The sequence below is a fragment of the Ovis canadensis genome, chromosome 14, assembly GCF_042477335.2.
Source record: "Ovis canadensis isolate MfBH-ARS-UI-01 breed Bighorn chromosome 14, ARS-UI_OviCan_v2, whole genome shotgun sequence".
NCBI lineage: Eukaryota > Metazoa > Chordata > Mammalia > Artiodactyla > Bovidae > Ovis > Ovis canadensis.
Window position 1 is genome coordinate 26,186,579 of NC_091258.1, and position 14,663 is coordinate 26,201,241.

Here is a 14,663-nt window from a genome sequence, read left to right on the forward strand (position 1 = left end):
GTGTGTGGGGTGTGGTCTGGAAGGCGTTACGTGGTGGTACGTGGTACACGACGTGGCCGGGTCGGGAGCTGTATACAGTAAACAGCAGGTGTGCACGTGATCGCCATCCTCAGTCCCCGGGTGTGACCAGACAGAGGGAGGCCTTCTCCATCTGAGGGGCTGCAACCTAGCAGGTCCCAGGAGTGGCCAGCCGCGTCCCCTGATGCACTCATCTGACAGGAGCCCTTGGCCAGTCCTGGAGCCACGCGTGCGCACCAGTTTTTCTCTGGGCGTCCACACGTCTGAGAAGACCAAGCCAAACTGGAGATTCCTGCCAGGGAGGAAGTCCCTGAATTCTCTCTCTCTGGCCTGCACTGCTCAGGGTAGCACCACAGACCAGGGCAAACACGTGCTTGTTAGCCTGCCAGCATCCCGAGTCCAGAAAGGACATGGCCACAGATGCCAGGGCACACTCACCATGAGTTTGGAAATGTCCGGAGGACACTTGCTCTAGTGATGCTGACCCTGATTATGGAGCTGGGAGCTGAACACCTTAAAACTAATCCCAAATCAATTCACATTTCTATTCACACATAGTGAGAACATTTTTTAAAAACCCAGGAAACTAGACAGAAAGTGGATTTAAGACCAGGTATTCCTTTTGTAACACTGAGAAGGCGGCAGAAAGAACAGACTCCCTAGCTTGGAAATCAAGAGCCGCCACTGGAAAGGATATGTGCCTCGTATTCTATCTATGAGACAAAGACCTAATAAAAAACTTTTTTTTTTTAATTTTTATTTTCAGTACATTAAATTTACTCATAAAAACATTCTAAAAATGTACAATTTTTCCTTTTTAACAAAGTATAATAAAACATAAAAACCCCAAAAACAGAATACTTGACATTTACAATTCAAAATCAAATTAGCAGAATATTAAATATTTACAAAACTATATCTTTTAAAAATATTTATAAAGTTACATGCAATTTTGTAGAATTGACATAAAAGAATGGCTCAAAAATGGGAGAATTTTCCTTCATTCCTAAAAAGAAGTATGTCCAATAGAAGCTGTGAAGATTCTTGAGTACACGAGGTCTTCAGTTTCAGTACCAAAGCCTGTCTTTGTGCATCTAAGAACTTTACGCATGAGGGGCTCCTCACAGCACCGGGGTGGACTGGCCGGCGCTCCCCTCCCTCCAATAACAGTGTAGTAACTGACCTTTGGCCTCAACCAGCATAGTACATAGTTTGCAAGTGTTGATTAAAGATAACTCACTTTGATTCAGAACCTCGGGACTTTTAAGTAATTGAGCCTCTTCAGAACCCATGGATGTAAATGTCACCTGCCTCATTCTTTGGGAGTCATCTGCACTTTGGAAAGGACGGCCACCTCGCTCAGGGTCCACAGGCCCATCCGCTGGATGGGTGGTTGAGCTGAGTAGGGCCACGGTTTCCCTTACAACCTTTAAGACTCTTGGACACGTAACGCCATCAGTTATCATTGTGTAAAACTAGCAAGGCATCTAGTAAGCCACCACAGAAGCAAGAAGAGTGACAATGACAGGGAGCGAGGAGGGTGCAACCTGATTCCCGCTCAGAAAAGTGCTCACTAGCAACACTGGAGTGAGTGGACAGATGCAAGCCTCGGTCAGCCCGTGCTCTGATGGGAACACGTTACAGCCATGTAACGTTAGGCAAAGTTACTACCCGCTCTGCACCTCCATACAGCGTGCAGTATAAACTAACTGTGGGACTTCTTGCGATAAAGGACCTAGAATTCTAAATTGGTAAATTAAAATACTGAACCTGCTTGACTACTATATTAACAAGCTGAACTCGTGTAATTTTTTGGAGATTATAAATGATGCTGGTTTTTTTTAAAAACATCCAATCACATACCTGCTTTCAAGAAAATAGTTTCGTCTTTATTATTCTAAGTGCTAGCTCCCATTTTCTCAGTGCTCTTTAGCAATTAGAAGTTTTTAACATTTATACACTTTCCAATTTTCAGTATCATAAAATAAAAATTAGAAAATAAGGTAGAAAATCGAGTGTTCTGCTTTAAAAAACAAACAAACAAAAAGATTAGTGTTTTATCCCAACGTTGTATCTACTTCAATCTGTACATTCCACTTTCCCCATTCTTGGGGATAGAAACTTTAAAATATGACAGACTACACAGGGCAAAGTGGCTGGGGCCACACCTACCTGGGGCCGCAGCATTTGGAAACTGAGCCCACAACTTCAATGACTAATTGAAAGGGTCAGTCTGACCTGTGTTTCTAGCTGATGAGGACATCCTCTGAGGAAATGCCAAATGCTCTTTTAGGCTCACAGACTGTGGTTGCTTCTGGAGAGAAATTTCATCAGAGACAATACTGCTAGCAAATATTCCCAAGTTCAAGTATGGGACTCACTCACTCAAGAAGAGGTCTCACGGTTTGGCAACTGAATGCTTTGTGCCTGTGTGTCCCGTGTTCACGTTTTACCATTAGCAACTCTGAGTGGCCACACATGCATTTTCAAAGACAGCTAGAAGTTTCTCTGAGACTTCTGATGACTGGAACACAGCCACACAATGTCTGAACCTATTTCTCAATTTGAATGTCATACTTCAAGTTGAAGTTTGTTCTGATTTTTTGTTGTATTTGACGCTAACCTCTAATATTTATCAAAACAGTTATAAGGGTACAACAGACACTTTCATTCCCCAATACTGACGACTAAAAAAAAAAAAACCTAAATATGATTTCTCTCTTTTGTTATGAGACAGTTTTCAACAATTTCACTGTGTTGAAATAGGATTTATTTAAAATAGTTCTTTGTTTAAAAAAAAACCAAAAATTTTAAAAGTTTGGCTTTCAGCACATATCCAGGCCACTGTAACGGCCTTCAGAAATATTAAAATCGTAAACATCAATGAACACTCCAAGTCTTCCTTAAACATAATAATATGACAAGTTCCAGTCTAGTACTCTTTAAGGCAAAGTTGTGTCAGTTCTCACAATTTTGACATTTTGTAGTGTTTATAATTTAAGAGATCAATGTAACATTCCCCCAAAAAGCTGTTGTAAGCATCATCATTACTTCAAAACTGTAGGTAATACTGTGTGCCAAGAAGAGAGAGAATACAGAGGTCTGTCAATTCTGCATTGCATAGAAATAAAACTCTACTAAAATAAAACTCTAAAAAACTCTACTAAAAGCCTTTCATTAAAAAAAGTAACAACTTTCTGCTTTAGTTTCCAAGAAGCCAGGAAACTGATCTCAAAAATTTGAAGCCTTACAACACAATGCCTCAAATTCTAGGGTACTCTTGATTTATACCAATTCTGCATGAGGCTGATTGTCCCATTTTAAGAATGGTCTGAGTATTATTATTTTCTTCTCTTTTAAATATTCAACTGGAAAATCCCTGGGCAAGGCCTTACCAATCAGTATTTTAACATTGAAGGCTGTAGCATTTAAAACAGTATTATTGAAGCACAAAATTCCCTTTAGCCATGAAGCTTCGAGTCCCTAACTTTCACAACAAAAGCTCTCATTGCAGTGGGGTAAACTGAGAGCTGCGTGGTGGGCTTTATTTCCCACCTGATACAACTAGACTTCTGCAGATCTTGTAGCTCTGTCCTGTCGGTGTAGTCTCTTTCAGAGTCTTAACCACTTTCTATCGTAGTTTTCCGGTAATTTTTTAATGGAATTAACTATTGATACAGAGCCTAATACAAAAGAAGTTGACAGGAGAAAATTTCAGTCGTTTGCTCAGAGATTGTAGGACTGTATTATTGTTGAAAGGTCTGTCTCAAGTGTGAATCCGTTAGCAGTGAGCCTTGGGGTCCTTGGGAAGTCCATGGGAGATAAAATAACTTGCAAACTTGGCTAAGGATACGCAGCCTCCCGTCAGTGCCGCTCACGAGGCCATGCTGCTATCGCGTCTGCCAGGGTTCCTTCATGGGGAAGACGACAGGACTCAAAGCTCTGAAGGGCTGGGAAGGAAGGTGTCCTCAAAGCTTTGACAGCTAGGGATTCTCTGGGACTTGGACCCTTTTAGAAATTAAGTTGTTGGCAAGTAACTATTTCTACTTAATAATGTAGTTTAAATGTATTTGCAGGAAAAAATAAAAATAAAAACCTGAAACTGCTACAAGTGCTTTTAAGGAGGGAAGGAATACTAAAATCTCTGTTGTGTACTAAGTCATGTAGCCTGCTGGTGCCGACTCTAAAGACGGATTCTCTGAGTGTCTTGCACTGACTGGTCTCAGGGAGTCTGTCTCCCAGAACTGCAGAGATTGACATCAGTTTACATTCTTCTGTAGTGCAATCCTTAAAAAGCCCAGAGATTAGTGCCTAACCACTGTAAGAACGAAACAGAACAAACAACAAAACAAAGGCGACATTTTCCCTCACCAGGGGTGTCAAGAGTCCGACTGGTAGAACTCCACTTGGAGAACTCCGACCTTCAGTTCTCGATTCCAACCTCACGTAGCTGCCCTGGAATTACGTGTGAGCCTAGAAGGACCAATTACGGCAATGCTCTTCAGGAGACGGCAGGTCTCTGCATTGCGACCAAGGGTGGAGGTGGCCAGTTTTCACCCACAGTGGAGATACCCACTAGGCCAGTCCTGACATCAAGCTCCCGTCTAGGATTTTGGCAATAAAACTGAGTTTGATGCATTCCTACGCTAGGTTTTCTATCCAGTCTAGTAAAGTAAAGCACCTTTGGATTAAAAATATTAAGCTCAACAGCAACTAGACTTCTCAGTTTTGTATTTAATTTTCCTTAGGTCTCCATGGCTTAATAGTGTTCTGTTGCCAGAGAAAAATATCAATCTGTGGAGTCCAGACTTTCTGCTGGAGGGGCATATTTCAACCTAAAAGTACCTAGAGAAGGGGGAAAAAAAAAAAAAAGAGATCAAATTTGAATCACCATAGAATTACTGCCATGATCTGTCCAAAGTTATTTCCGGAGTCACTGGTCAAGATTTGGGTGCTGGAAATCTAAACCACCTCTTCTAACCACTTCCCAATTCCCCTGCTGCACCCCCAAACTCATTTGTAAAGTTTATCAAATCAGACAAACGGTGCAGAGACTGCAGAGTTCCCAGTCCTTTCCCTCAAATTTTGGGAGCTCAGACAGCAAGAATCGGCCCCTTCCTTGGGGCAGGGCCAGGGAGGCCCAACCCCACAGAGGGCTCTGGGCTCGCTGCCTCAGGAGACGCAGCACCATCTCTGTCAACGGGAGTGGCCACAGCCCACAAGCACCCCACCTGCCACCAGACCCGACTCCAGGCTGTCTGTGCAGCTCCCCTCAAAAGTCTCCAGAAAGCAAGTGGCTGACTGTCCAGCTTTCCCCATGCCCAGAAAAACAGCAAGAACAAACCTGGTGTGGTAACGACAGCAGACACACACCTGACTAAAGGAGACAAAAAAATAGCGAGTGGAAGCAGGAAAGGGGGAGGAAGACACAGCACAGGGAGCGAGGACACCACGAGCCACACGGCGGCCACAGCCACGCCACTCGGGGCCCGGGACACACGCGGGGACAGAGCCCCATCGGCAGCGCCTGCGCTCACACGCCACGCCCTCGGTCCTCAGTGAACACTGGGGATGGCTCTGAATCACCCACGCTTGCTCCCCAGTCACGTGGCACAAAAGAACAGACCGCGGAGCCGTCGGGCCACGGCCAGCGAGCCACACTGGAGTGAGGAGCAGGCAGAAATCATAAAGACAGTCTCTGGGCCAAAGCTGCCCTTGGGGGCTGCACAGCCCGTCAAGAGTTTGGTGCCTTTTCAGAGAGCACTTGAAAATCACTTCTTGCTTGCTTTAGAAAAAAGGAAGTTGATTATTATTTTCATAAAAAGGACACTCCTGTCTGGATCTCTCCACCTCGAGAGCCTTTACCTTGCCGATTGAAGTCCATGGACGGCTGCTTGCAGTCCTGAGCGCGGTGACCGGTGGCCCCACAGTTGTAACACGAGAGGTTCCCGCTCTTTTTGTGACTGGAACCATTGCTACTGCCCACCAAGCCCTGGGCCTGGTAGACGCCCGCCGCCCCCATGAAGTTCTGCACAGGCGGGACGGTGAAGGCGGACTGGCCGCCCAGCACGGGCTCGGGGCCCACACCACCGCCGTAGGGCGAGTGCACGACCGGGAAGGCGCCGCCGCCATACTGCTGGGCACCCATGTAGCCGCTGCCGCACACGGGGCTGAAGGGCAGGAACGGGAAGGGGAAGACTGAGGGCCCAGAGAACGGGTGCTGGAAGTAGCTGGCGTAGCTGACGGTCAGGCCGCTCGAGCCGCAGCTCCCGCTGCAGCCGCACGACGTGCACACGACACAGCCGGGCGGCGGGGCGGGTGCCGGCTGCTGGGGCACCGGCTGTTGCTGATGGTGGTGGTGGTGGTGGTGGTTCTGGGCCGAGGCGGGGAGGTTCCCAGGGGAGCTGCCACCACCGCCGCCGCCGCCACCACTGCTGCTGTAGAAGCTGCTTTCGGGGACCGAGGAGAGCGCGGGGCTGGAGCTGGGGGCTGGGCAGCTGGGCACGGTGGCCATGTTTGCGAAGGATGGGGACGGGTGGCTACTGGAGGCGGCAGTGTTGCTGTTCGCACAGAAGCTGCCCTGCAGGGGGCCCACGGGCACACTGCTCATCGCAGAGAAGGCAGCTTTGGTGTTGGCTGTGTACAGAGCAGTCCGGGGGTTTATTATTGCAGGGGGCACACTTATTTGCACATTGTTAGAACAGGAGGTTTGCCCAGAGATGGCAGAATCCGCAGGGACAGATGAAGACACCAGGAGCTTGATGGGCGGCCGAGCCACGTGGAAGACGGTGCTGGACGTCCCCGCGGCAGCAGTGCTGGCTTCCACCACCAGGGCCGGCTGCTGTGCCGGCTTCATCACCCTGTCCAGTGCGGACGCATGGACGACTTTGGTGCGGGGACCAAAGGAGACAGTGGGCGACACGGAGCTGCTCTCGGCGAGTCCGGAAAGGACCTGCATGGGCTGATGGGGGGTGGACGAGGGGAGCACGTCCATCATGGTATTGCCAAAGCTCTTGTCCACTTTGATGCTGCTTCTTGGTCCAGAGACTTTACTGCGCTCCTCGAGTGACAGCAGCGAGTGCACAGAGGACGAGAGGAGCTTCATGTCCGTGCCCCCCCTTTCCGCCTTGTGCACAGAGTTCAGCATCCTGATGGGTGCGATGTGCGAGGCCGCCGTCATCATCTGTGGGGGCAGCGAGTGGTGGCCCGACGGGGTGGAGCCTGCCTCGTTCTGCACGGGGAGGACCTGCGCCGTGGGCCGGGCGGAACTTGAAGTGAAGTGGTTCAGCAGCATCACAGGCTTCTCCTTGTCAGGGCCCTCCAAGTGGATCTCCACACCTAGAGGTGGAAACAGCATCAGCACAGCCTGCCTGGGCCGGGCGGGGGCAGCGCCTCGCGAGCCACGCAGGAAGGGCGGGCATCCTTACGTCTGTCGTTCTCTTCTGCGCTGTCTGAGCTCTCTTCCCGGGCCTGCACGCCCATCGGGCTGGGCGAGGAGCTGGAGCACTCGGAGGAGCTGCCTTCCCGGGCCGTCTGGTGAGGGGCCTGCTCCACCTCCACCCGCAGCGCTGTGGAGAAGGGACAGGTGACAGTCCAAAGGAGGCACCGAGGTCCTCGAGCCACAGGACACAACGCTGCCTGTGCCCTCCTCTCCCGCCCACAGGCATGCCTGTCACGTCTGTCTTCACATCAGACCCGAGGAGGCAGGTCCTGCCCTGGCCCTATGTGCACGGGGTTGAAGCTCCCACACGGCAGACGCACATGGGACTGTGCACTCGACTCCCCAAGCACACACCACAGACCAGGAGAAGGACCCCCAACCACCAGGTGCTGCAAAAGCAGCCCTCCACCAACACAGAGACCTCTGTGTTCTGAGGCCCAGGGACACAAGACCTTTTCGGTCAAACAAGTAGCGAAAAGATGCACTGACAGTTTTTCCTTCCTGGTTCCTGTCACTCTTGATGTTTCTAGTGCATAAGGAAAGCAGCAGAAGGGCCGCTGCCATGGTCCTCCACCCCTGCCCCTGAAGAGAGGAAGGCAGGGGGAGGGCAGAGGGCTGGTGGTCTGGCATCAAGGACTTCAGGGTGGACCTGCAGGGCAGCAGCCTAGGGCCACCTCTCTGCACCCACGTGGAGGGGAGAGACTGGCATCTATTTTCACATTTCCTGTTCTTTCCCTCTCACCAGAGCAGTTTCTGGGTCTAAACCTTTTGCCCAAACAACTTCAGGCAAGTCACCTGTCTTCAGCTGAAAACCTAAGGTCCCTTCTACTTGTCTACTGCAGAAACTATAGGGGCTAAAACGATGAAAAGTAACTCTTTAAGTACTAGGAGATGAAAATGGAAAAGTGGTGTGACCTGAGGTCTGATTGTCCCCAGAAGGGTCCCGGGTCCAGGCGCACCCGGCCCCACCCACCTGCAGCGTGGCTGCCTCGCACCGTCTGCACGGGCCCCACGTGGCTGGTGGGGGGCACGCGGGCCACTCCGCTGCTGCTGACTGGGGGAGGGGCCGAGGGGTTCAGGCACCGTTTCTCTGACTTCTCCCTGTGTGACAGGAAAGCACACCAACAACCGAGTGTTCAGGTCTGCTGAACAAACTCTCAATGCTTCACAGATGCTACTTAAGTATACATATTCCACAGAAGGGTGATTTCCATCAAATAATCCCCAGGGTAGAAGATAACTGACTTGTCAGATTCACTCTAAAGGGTCGTTCCTAGCAAACCAAAGCCACATTTGTAGAGTTTTAAGAGTACTAATTAAGGTTTGATAAGCCACCAGTAGTAACAATTCCTAGTATCTGTTCCTCATGTTAGAAACTAAAATGAACACATTTCATAAACAATCTCACACTCACTTCTCCAGCTCCAGTTGAGTCTTGAGTTTTTTCTTTGCTCCCATGGTGAGGGATTCAAATTTATTTAGATCTTCTTCCGTGAGGCTCAGAAACTTCCACAGAAGAAACAAATTACAAAGTTACTGAGAATTAATTAGGATTCTGAAAACAAAAAACTTGGAGTTTAACTTAATAAACATATTCAACCTCTCAGATACGTAAACCCATAAAACTTAACCAGATAATAAAAGACAGGGAAACGCTATAACTTTTACTTGCTAATTGACTGGGTGTCCAAAGTCCAAAATATAAGACACCCACTTTGCATCTGAGGGTCACGAGCTGTGTCTCCTGAGCCTTTAGCACAGGTGTCTGGACCACAGCTGGGTGAAGGTGGGGCCCCTGGAAGGTGCGTACTGTGCAGTCAGCTGACTGGGACAGTGTCCTGCGGTCTCAACTGCTACTGGGATGCAGTTCATGGAAGTGTCTCCCACTCCAGGGACCCAACTCCCACAGACAGGAGCATCGTCCTCTTTAGCGGCTTTTGTTTCTTGGAGTCACGGGACACCAGCAAATCTGTTGGGTATCAAGTGATCCAGAAAAGCAGGTGCCATCCAAACTGAATGGGAACCTAACCCACTGCCCTTACACTAAGAAAAACATCCTACTTGGTTCTCGTGCCAGTCCATAATATGATCTGTGATTTTAGCCTTTTCAACTACATACATCAGACTATAACTTTTTAAACTGATCATGAGCAAGGATAGTAAAATCTGTTGTTTTTAAGACTTATGAATCCTAAACTGAGAGTACTGAAAATATACTTAAAATGTGTTTTTTATTAGCAGTAAAAGCTTGATTTCTAGTTCTTCAATTGCAGGTTTTTGGACAAAGGAAATGTTTAGAGATCAAAGCTACCACAGCACTTTATCCAGCAGAGGGCGCTCAGAGTTAAAACATCCCATACAGGTCTAACCAGAGACATTGAAACTTGCATTTACCTGGGTCAAAGTATGTGGGGTCCTTTAAAAAGGCCTGCACTGAGGGCCGTCTAAGTAAGGGGGATGCAAGCACCAGAATCCACTACTTCTACCCCCTGCAGGGTGGCTGGAGGCACAACACTCTTCACATCACATACAGCAAGCATCTACTTGGGAAGACCCCAAACTACCTTTAAAAAGCTGTTTGTTCACAAGCAATTTATGTTCCAGTTTTTGTTTCCAGCTGCAGGCAGCTTCAAATTCAAATCCACGGCCCCTTCCAGCGAGCTCGTGGGACCTGGGGAGCACGCATCTGGCAGTGTTAAGGACCAGGTGGCATGACCCCCACAACATACACACTGCCCAAACCCAGCTCGGTTCCTCTGGGAACGAGGTCTGAAGAAAGAAAGGTTACCCAAGACAACAAGGGCATTCTGTCTGCCTGCCAGTAACCAACATACCTTCTCCATCGTGAGCTGTTTGAAGACAGGGTAATACTTGTGCAAACGCAGTTTCCGAAGCCAGTCTAAAATCCCGTTTTGCTCCTGGGTCTGCGGGGCCTGCAGGCTGGACGGCATCAGGATGGCAGGCGAGCTGTCCATCGGGGTCCGATAGGCCAGCGCCGAGCCTGCACCCCCCGAGTGCGAGCAGTGGGGCAAGGCGGCCGCGCTGGCTGCGTGCTGCACATGGTGCTGGGCGCTGCCCTGAGAGGACGGGATGCCAGCCACTCCGCACACAGGCCTGCAAGGACAGCAGACAGGTGGTTTTCAAAACTCCACGGCCTCCACTCAAGACCAGCTCCTCGATCTGGACTGCATCTGCGGCCGACTCCACCACTAGCATTCAAGTTGCGGCCTCTGCCACCACACCACGGACCAGGTGACCATCTGGACATGGCCGTGTGCACGCGCCTGTCTAGACACGGTGCTGAGCACATGTACATATGTTTGTGTGTCACCACCAGACTTCCGGTTGAGCTGCCTAGTTTTTTTCTGTTGCTTCTATCACAGGATGATACCAACAATCATACACTAAAATCAACTCCACACATTTTTTTTAAGTAAATTCCAGAAAGCTGGAAGGAGCAAAAGCATCTCTCTCTGTCCCAGCCCCTTCCACACTAAACTGCAGACCCACAGATTTACCATGTGCTCACACACTCCAGGTGGGGGTGAACCAGAAAAGCGGGACACCAAAGATCTCCTTGCCTGAATAGCGTCAGTGGGACCGAGTGTGTGTGTGTGTGTATGTGTGTGTGCACGCATGCATGTGTGTGTGCATGTGCGTGCACACCCACCACATGTGAGGTCAGCCCATTTTAGGGCCCCAGCTGGCAGAAAACCCCTAGAGCAGCAACTCTGGCCCTTCATGGGCTTAACCACTGCCTGAGAGCTTGTAAAAATGAAGATTCTCAGAAATTCTGGTGTCCTAGAATGTACAGGGCCCAGAAACTGGCATTTGCAATAAGGGTCTTTGGGAATTCTAATTCCAGTAGCTCAGAGAACCCCTTTTTTTCTATTTTTTGAGAAATCAAAAAGTAGATTCTCTCTATCCAATTCTTATCCAATATTACTAGTCAAGACTAAGATCAAGAATGCCTTAACTCCAGAAACAACTGCTGACACCCAGTGAGAAGCAAGCTCTGTAGCAAGGCTGACGAGAAATGTGCTGGCTGCATGGGAGAAGTCTCACCTTCCAGACACGCCCATCATGGTACCGACTTTAGAAAGGGAAGGGTTGCCAGGACCTACAAGTTAAAATGAAAACAATTCATTCACAGACCATGAAAGTATTTCTACTTTTACTGAATTACATTTTACAAACTCACTTGGACTTTGAAGCTGTTGGGTGGGAGAAGAAGTGCTGAAAAATTTCTTAACATGGTCATTTTTTAACACATGAGAAGGTAACGAAGCCAAATACCTAAAAAAGAAACAGAGTGGTTTTATCAGCATTAAAATGTATTATTACCAAGAAGTAACTGGGAGAGAAATTTTAGTTTTCCATTAAGAGGCATTTGTATCAGAGAAAAACTAAACAGAAGCACCTTAACCTCTAATCTTCCTGCTGTATTCAGTTCAGTTCTCGGCAGGATTCGCGTGTTTCCTGGAGCCCCTTCCCGCATTCACACTGTATTACACTGTATGAACAGAGCCTCTCGAGGCCCACAGCACAGGGCCTGTGGTCTCAGCTGCCGGGGGGCACTCGGACGGCGGGCCCAGTCCCCGGGCCCTGGCAGCAGGGCCCCCTCCGTAAATGTGTACAGGACAGCATGCAGGACACCCTCAGTGTCCAGAGACTCTGGGCCCAGGAGACCTTTTATAGGTCTTCGTTTCATCCTTTCTACTACAGAAGAGAAAGAATAACCAGATTTTATTTCGTAAGACTGTCAAAATTACAGTATGTGGTGCCATATACTTTGGAATTCTTTCAATTGCATATCCTCAAAAGCATGCCTAGGCTGTTAAGATCCTTCAAATTCTCTGTAACTGAAGGAGACCAGAACCACCCAGACCACATGTCACCTGAGCAGCCCCTCCGTGACCAGGCAGCCCAGCCCCACCCACACCACCGAGGGCCGTCGGTCCACCAGTCACACGGTGCTGCTGCAGGGGCTGCTCTCCGTGGCCTTGCAGGGGTGTGGGGGGAGCATTACCTCAGGTCCGCTTCCAGATCCATATGGTTTCGCTCTACATAAAAGGAATCTGGGCCAGCTAAGCAAGGAATGAATTTCTCCAAATTTTCTTCAGGATGCAGCTGAGACAACTGAAAGAGACGGAAAGGCACAGGGAGTCTGGCACAATCTCCTTTACAAAACCAGGGTTGCTCAGTGCGAGAAACACCGGGCAGGTGCGAGGAGGCGGCGTCTGCCGGGGTGAGTCTGGGCTTCTGCACCCACCGGGACGCAGGAAGCCACAGCCCACCACAGCACAGGGAGCTGGCTGGCAAAGCCACCGCATCGGCCCAACCCCAAGAGGGACCTGCCCTCCCAGGAGACAGAGCACGTGAGCCGTCCAGCCGCGGCAGAGCACGAGGAAGAGGTGGCTGCCGTTCGAGTGGGCAGAGGAGATGGGCAGGGATGAACACGTCCCACAGGCGGAGTGAGGGTCAGACAGCAGCCGGCCAGGAGCCCAGGCACGGGACAGGGAGACAGTCCCCTCACTTCCGAGCTCTCTTCCGTGGGTGGCAGGCCGCAGGGAGCCTCTGCAGGGGGCACAGCGTGCAACGGCTGTCCCGGGGGCCAGGCGGGAAACCCCATACCTCCCCCGGAGCCTGCTCTCCATCCAAAGCAGAAAGCCCACAGGCCACTGGGGGAGGGATGAGACAGTGTCTGCTCTCAGAGCTCAAGCACACCCCCAAGTTTCTGGGGATGAGGCAGAACACCTTCCTGCCTCTGGGAGAAGAGGAAGAAGAGGAAGTCCTCCTGACACTGGTCATTTCTCAGGGAAGGTAAAAACAAAATCCTTCTAGCGCCAAGGAAGGGCAGGAAGCCCTCCTGAGTGGAGGGGCCTGCATGAGCACAGAGTGGACCAGGTCAGCTGCTGGGGAGGGAAGGGTGGCAATGATGAGAAAGGGCCCAACCCTGTGCCTGGACCTCAGGCTGCACCAGGATGGGGAGCCCCCATCCCCACCACAAATCTATCCCCAGCAACAAGTAACAGCACCCTCCCTGGGAGTGGAATCAATGGGGCAGGCAGACCCACTCCTTCCCACAGGTGAGGCAAGACACCGCCACACTCCTCTCGAGACTCCAGGGACCAGCAGGTCTTGCTGGAGGAACCCAAACCCAGCTCTGCTCCTGACAAGACTAACCCAAAGCCACACTAATGGTTTGATGGATTCCATTTCCAGCCTAGTTTCTAGACATGATGTCTAACATTCAATCAAAAATTATAAGATAAAAAAGAGGTGGGAGTCTATTGTCAAGATAATCATTAGAACCAGACTCAGAAATAACCCAGATGTCAGAGCTATCAGACAACTGAAAATGAACAAGAACCCCTAAAATCATGGTACCAGAGATGAAGAATTCGGCTCATCGGCAACCTGGAGAGAGCTGAGGAGAAACATCCCTCAACTTGAAGACAGGTTCAAGTACACGTAACTCAAGGCCCAGGAGCAGAGAGAGTGGAGCAGAAGAAATACTGAAGGAAGGGACGGACCAGACAGTGAGGCAGAAGCCCAGGAAGGGCGAAGGAGCCAAAGCCAGGGGAGTGTCAGCTGCTGCAAATACCCAGACAAGAGTGGCAAGGTCTGCCAGCCTGAGTGGAGCCCAGAGAAGCACTTTTCCACAAAACAAGTAGGGAGGCCCGGAGAAGAGGAAACTCAGTGGTCTACATGGTGCAGAGGAGCAGGAGAGCCCGGGGCAGGACCCACAGCCCGAGAAAGAAGGCCTGTGGCGCTCTTCAGGGCAGGGCAGGCCGAAACAAAGGCGCGATCGAGCACCTTCTGTCCAAGCTTTTCAACTCGATTTTCTCCCATGGGATGTTTCCCTTGATCTTATAATCAAAGTAGACAGCATATTAAAAAGCAGAGACATTACTTTGTCAACAAAGGTCCGTCTAGTCAAGGCTATGGTTTTTCCACTGGCCATGTATGGATGAGAGAGTTGGACTATAAAGAAAGATGAGTGCCGAAGAATTAATGCTTTTGAACTGTGGTGTTGGAGAAGACTCTTGAGAGTCCCTTGGACTGCAAGGAGATGCAACCAGTCCATCCTAAAGGAGATCAGCCCTGGGTGTTCTTTGGAAGGACTGATGCTGAAGCTGAAACTCCAATACTTTGGGCACCTCATGCGAAGAGTTGACTCATTTGAAAAGACCCTGATGCT

At 49.8% G+C, this 14,663-nt stretch overlaps 1 protein-coding gene across 1 annotated transcript in view; it reads right to left on the reverse strand.

The window, feature by feature from the left end:
• Positions 1 to 2,765: 2,765 nt before the first annotated feature.
• The window catches only part of ZCCHC14 (zinc finger CCHC-type containing 14), a 45,904-nt gene continuing 34,006 nt past the window's right edge, over positions 2,766 to 14,663 (reverse strand). Inside the window, exons 5-13 of the mRNA XM_069552609.1 lie at positions 12,489 to 12,598; positions 11,661 to 11,755; positions 11,525 to 11,579; positions 10,294 to 10,573; positions 8,874 to 8,965; positions 8,433 to 8,560; positions 7,446 to 7,586; positions 5,884 to 7,356; positions 2,766 to 4,863 (exon numbers count right to left, since the gene is read on the reverse strand). Coding sequence (XP_069408710.1) covers positions 4,808 to 4,863; positions 5,884 to 7,356; positions 7,446 to 7,586; positions 8,433 to 8,560; positions 8,874 to 8,965; positions 10,294 to 10,573; positions 11,525 to 11,579; positions 11,661 to 11,755; positions 12,489 to 12,598 — 2,430 coding nt within the window. The 3' untranslated portion in view covers positions 2,766 to 4,807. The remainder of the gene's footprint in view (positions 4,864 to 5,883; positions 7,357 to 7,445; positions 7,587 to 8,432; positions 8,561 to 8,873; positions 8,966 to 10,293; positions 10,574 to 11,524; positions 11,580 to 11,660; positions 11,756 to 12,488; positions 12,599 to 14,663) is intronic.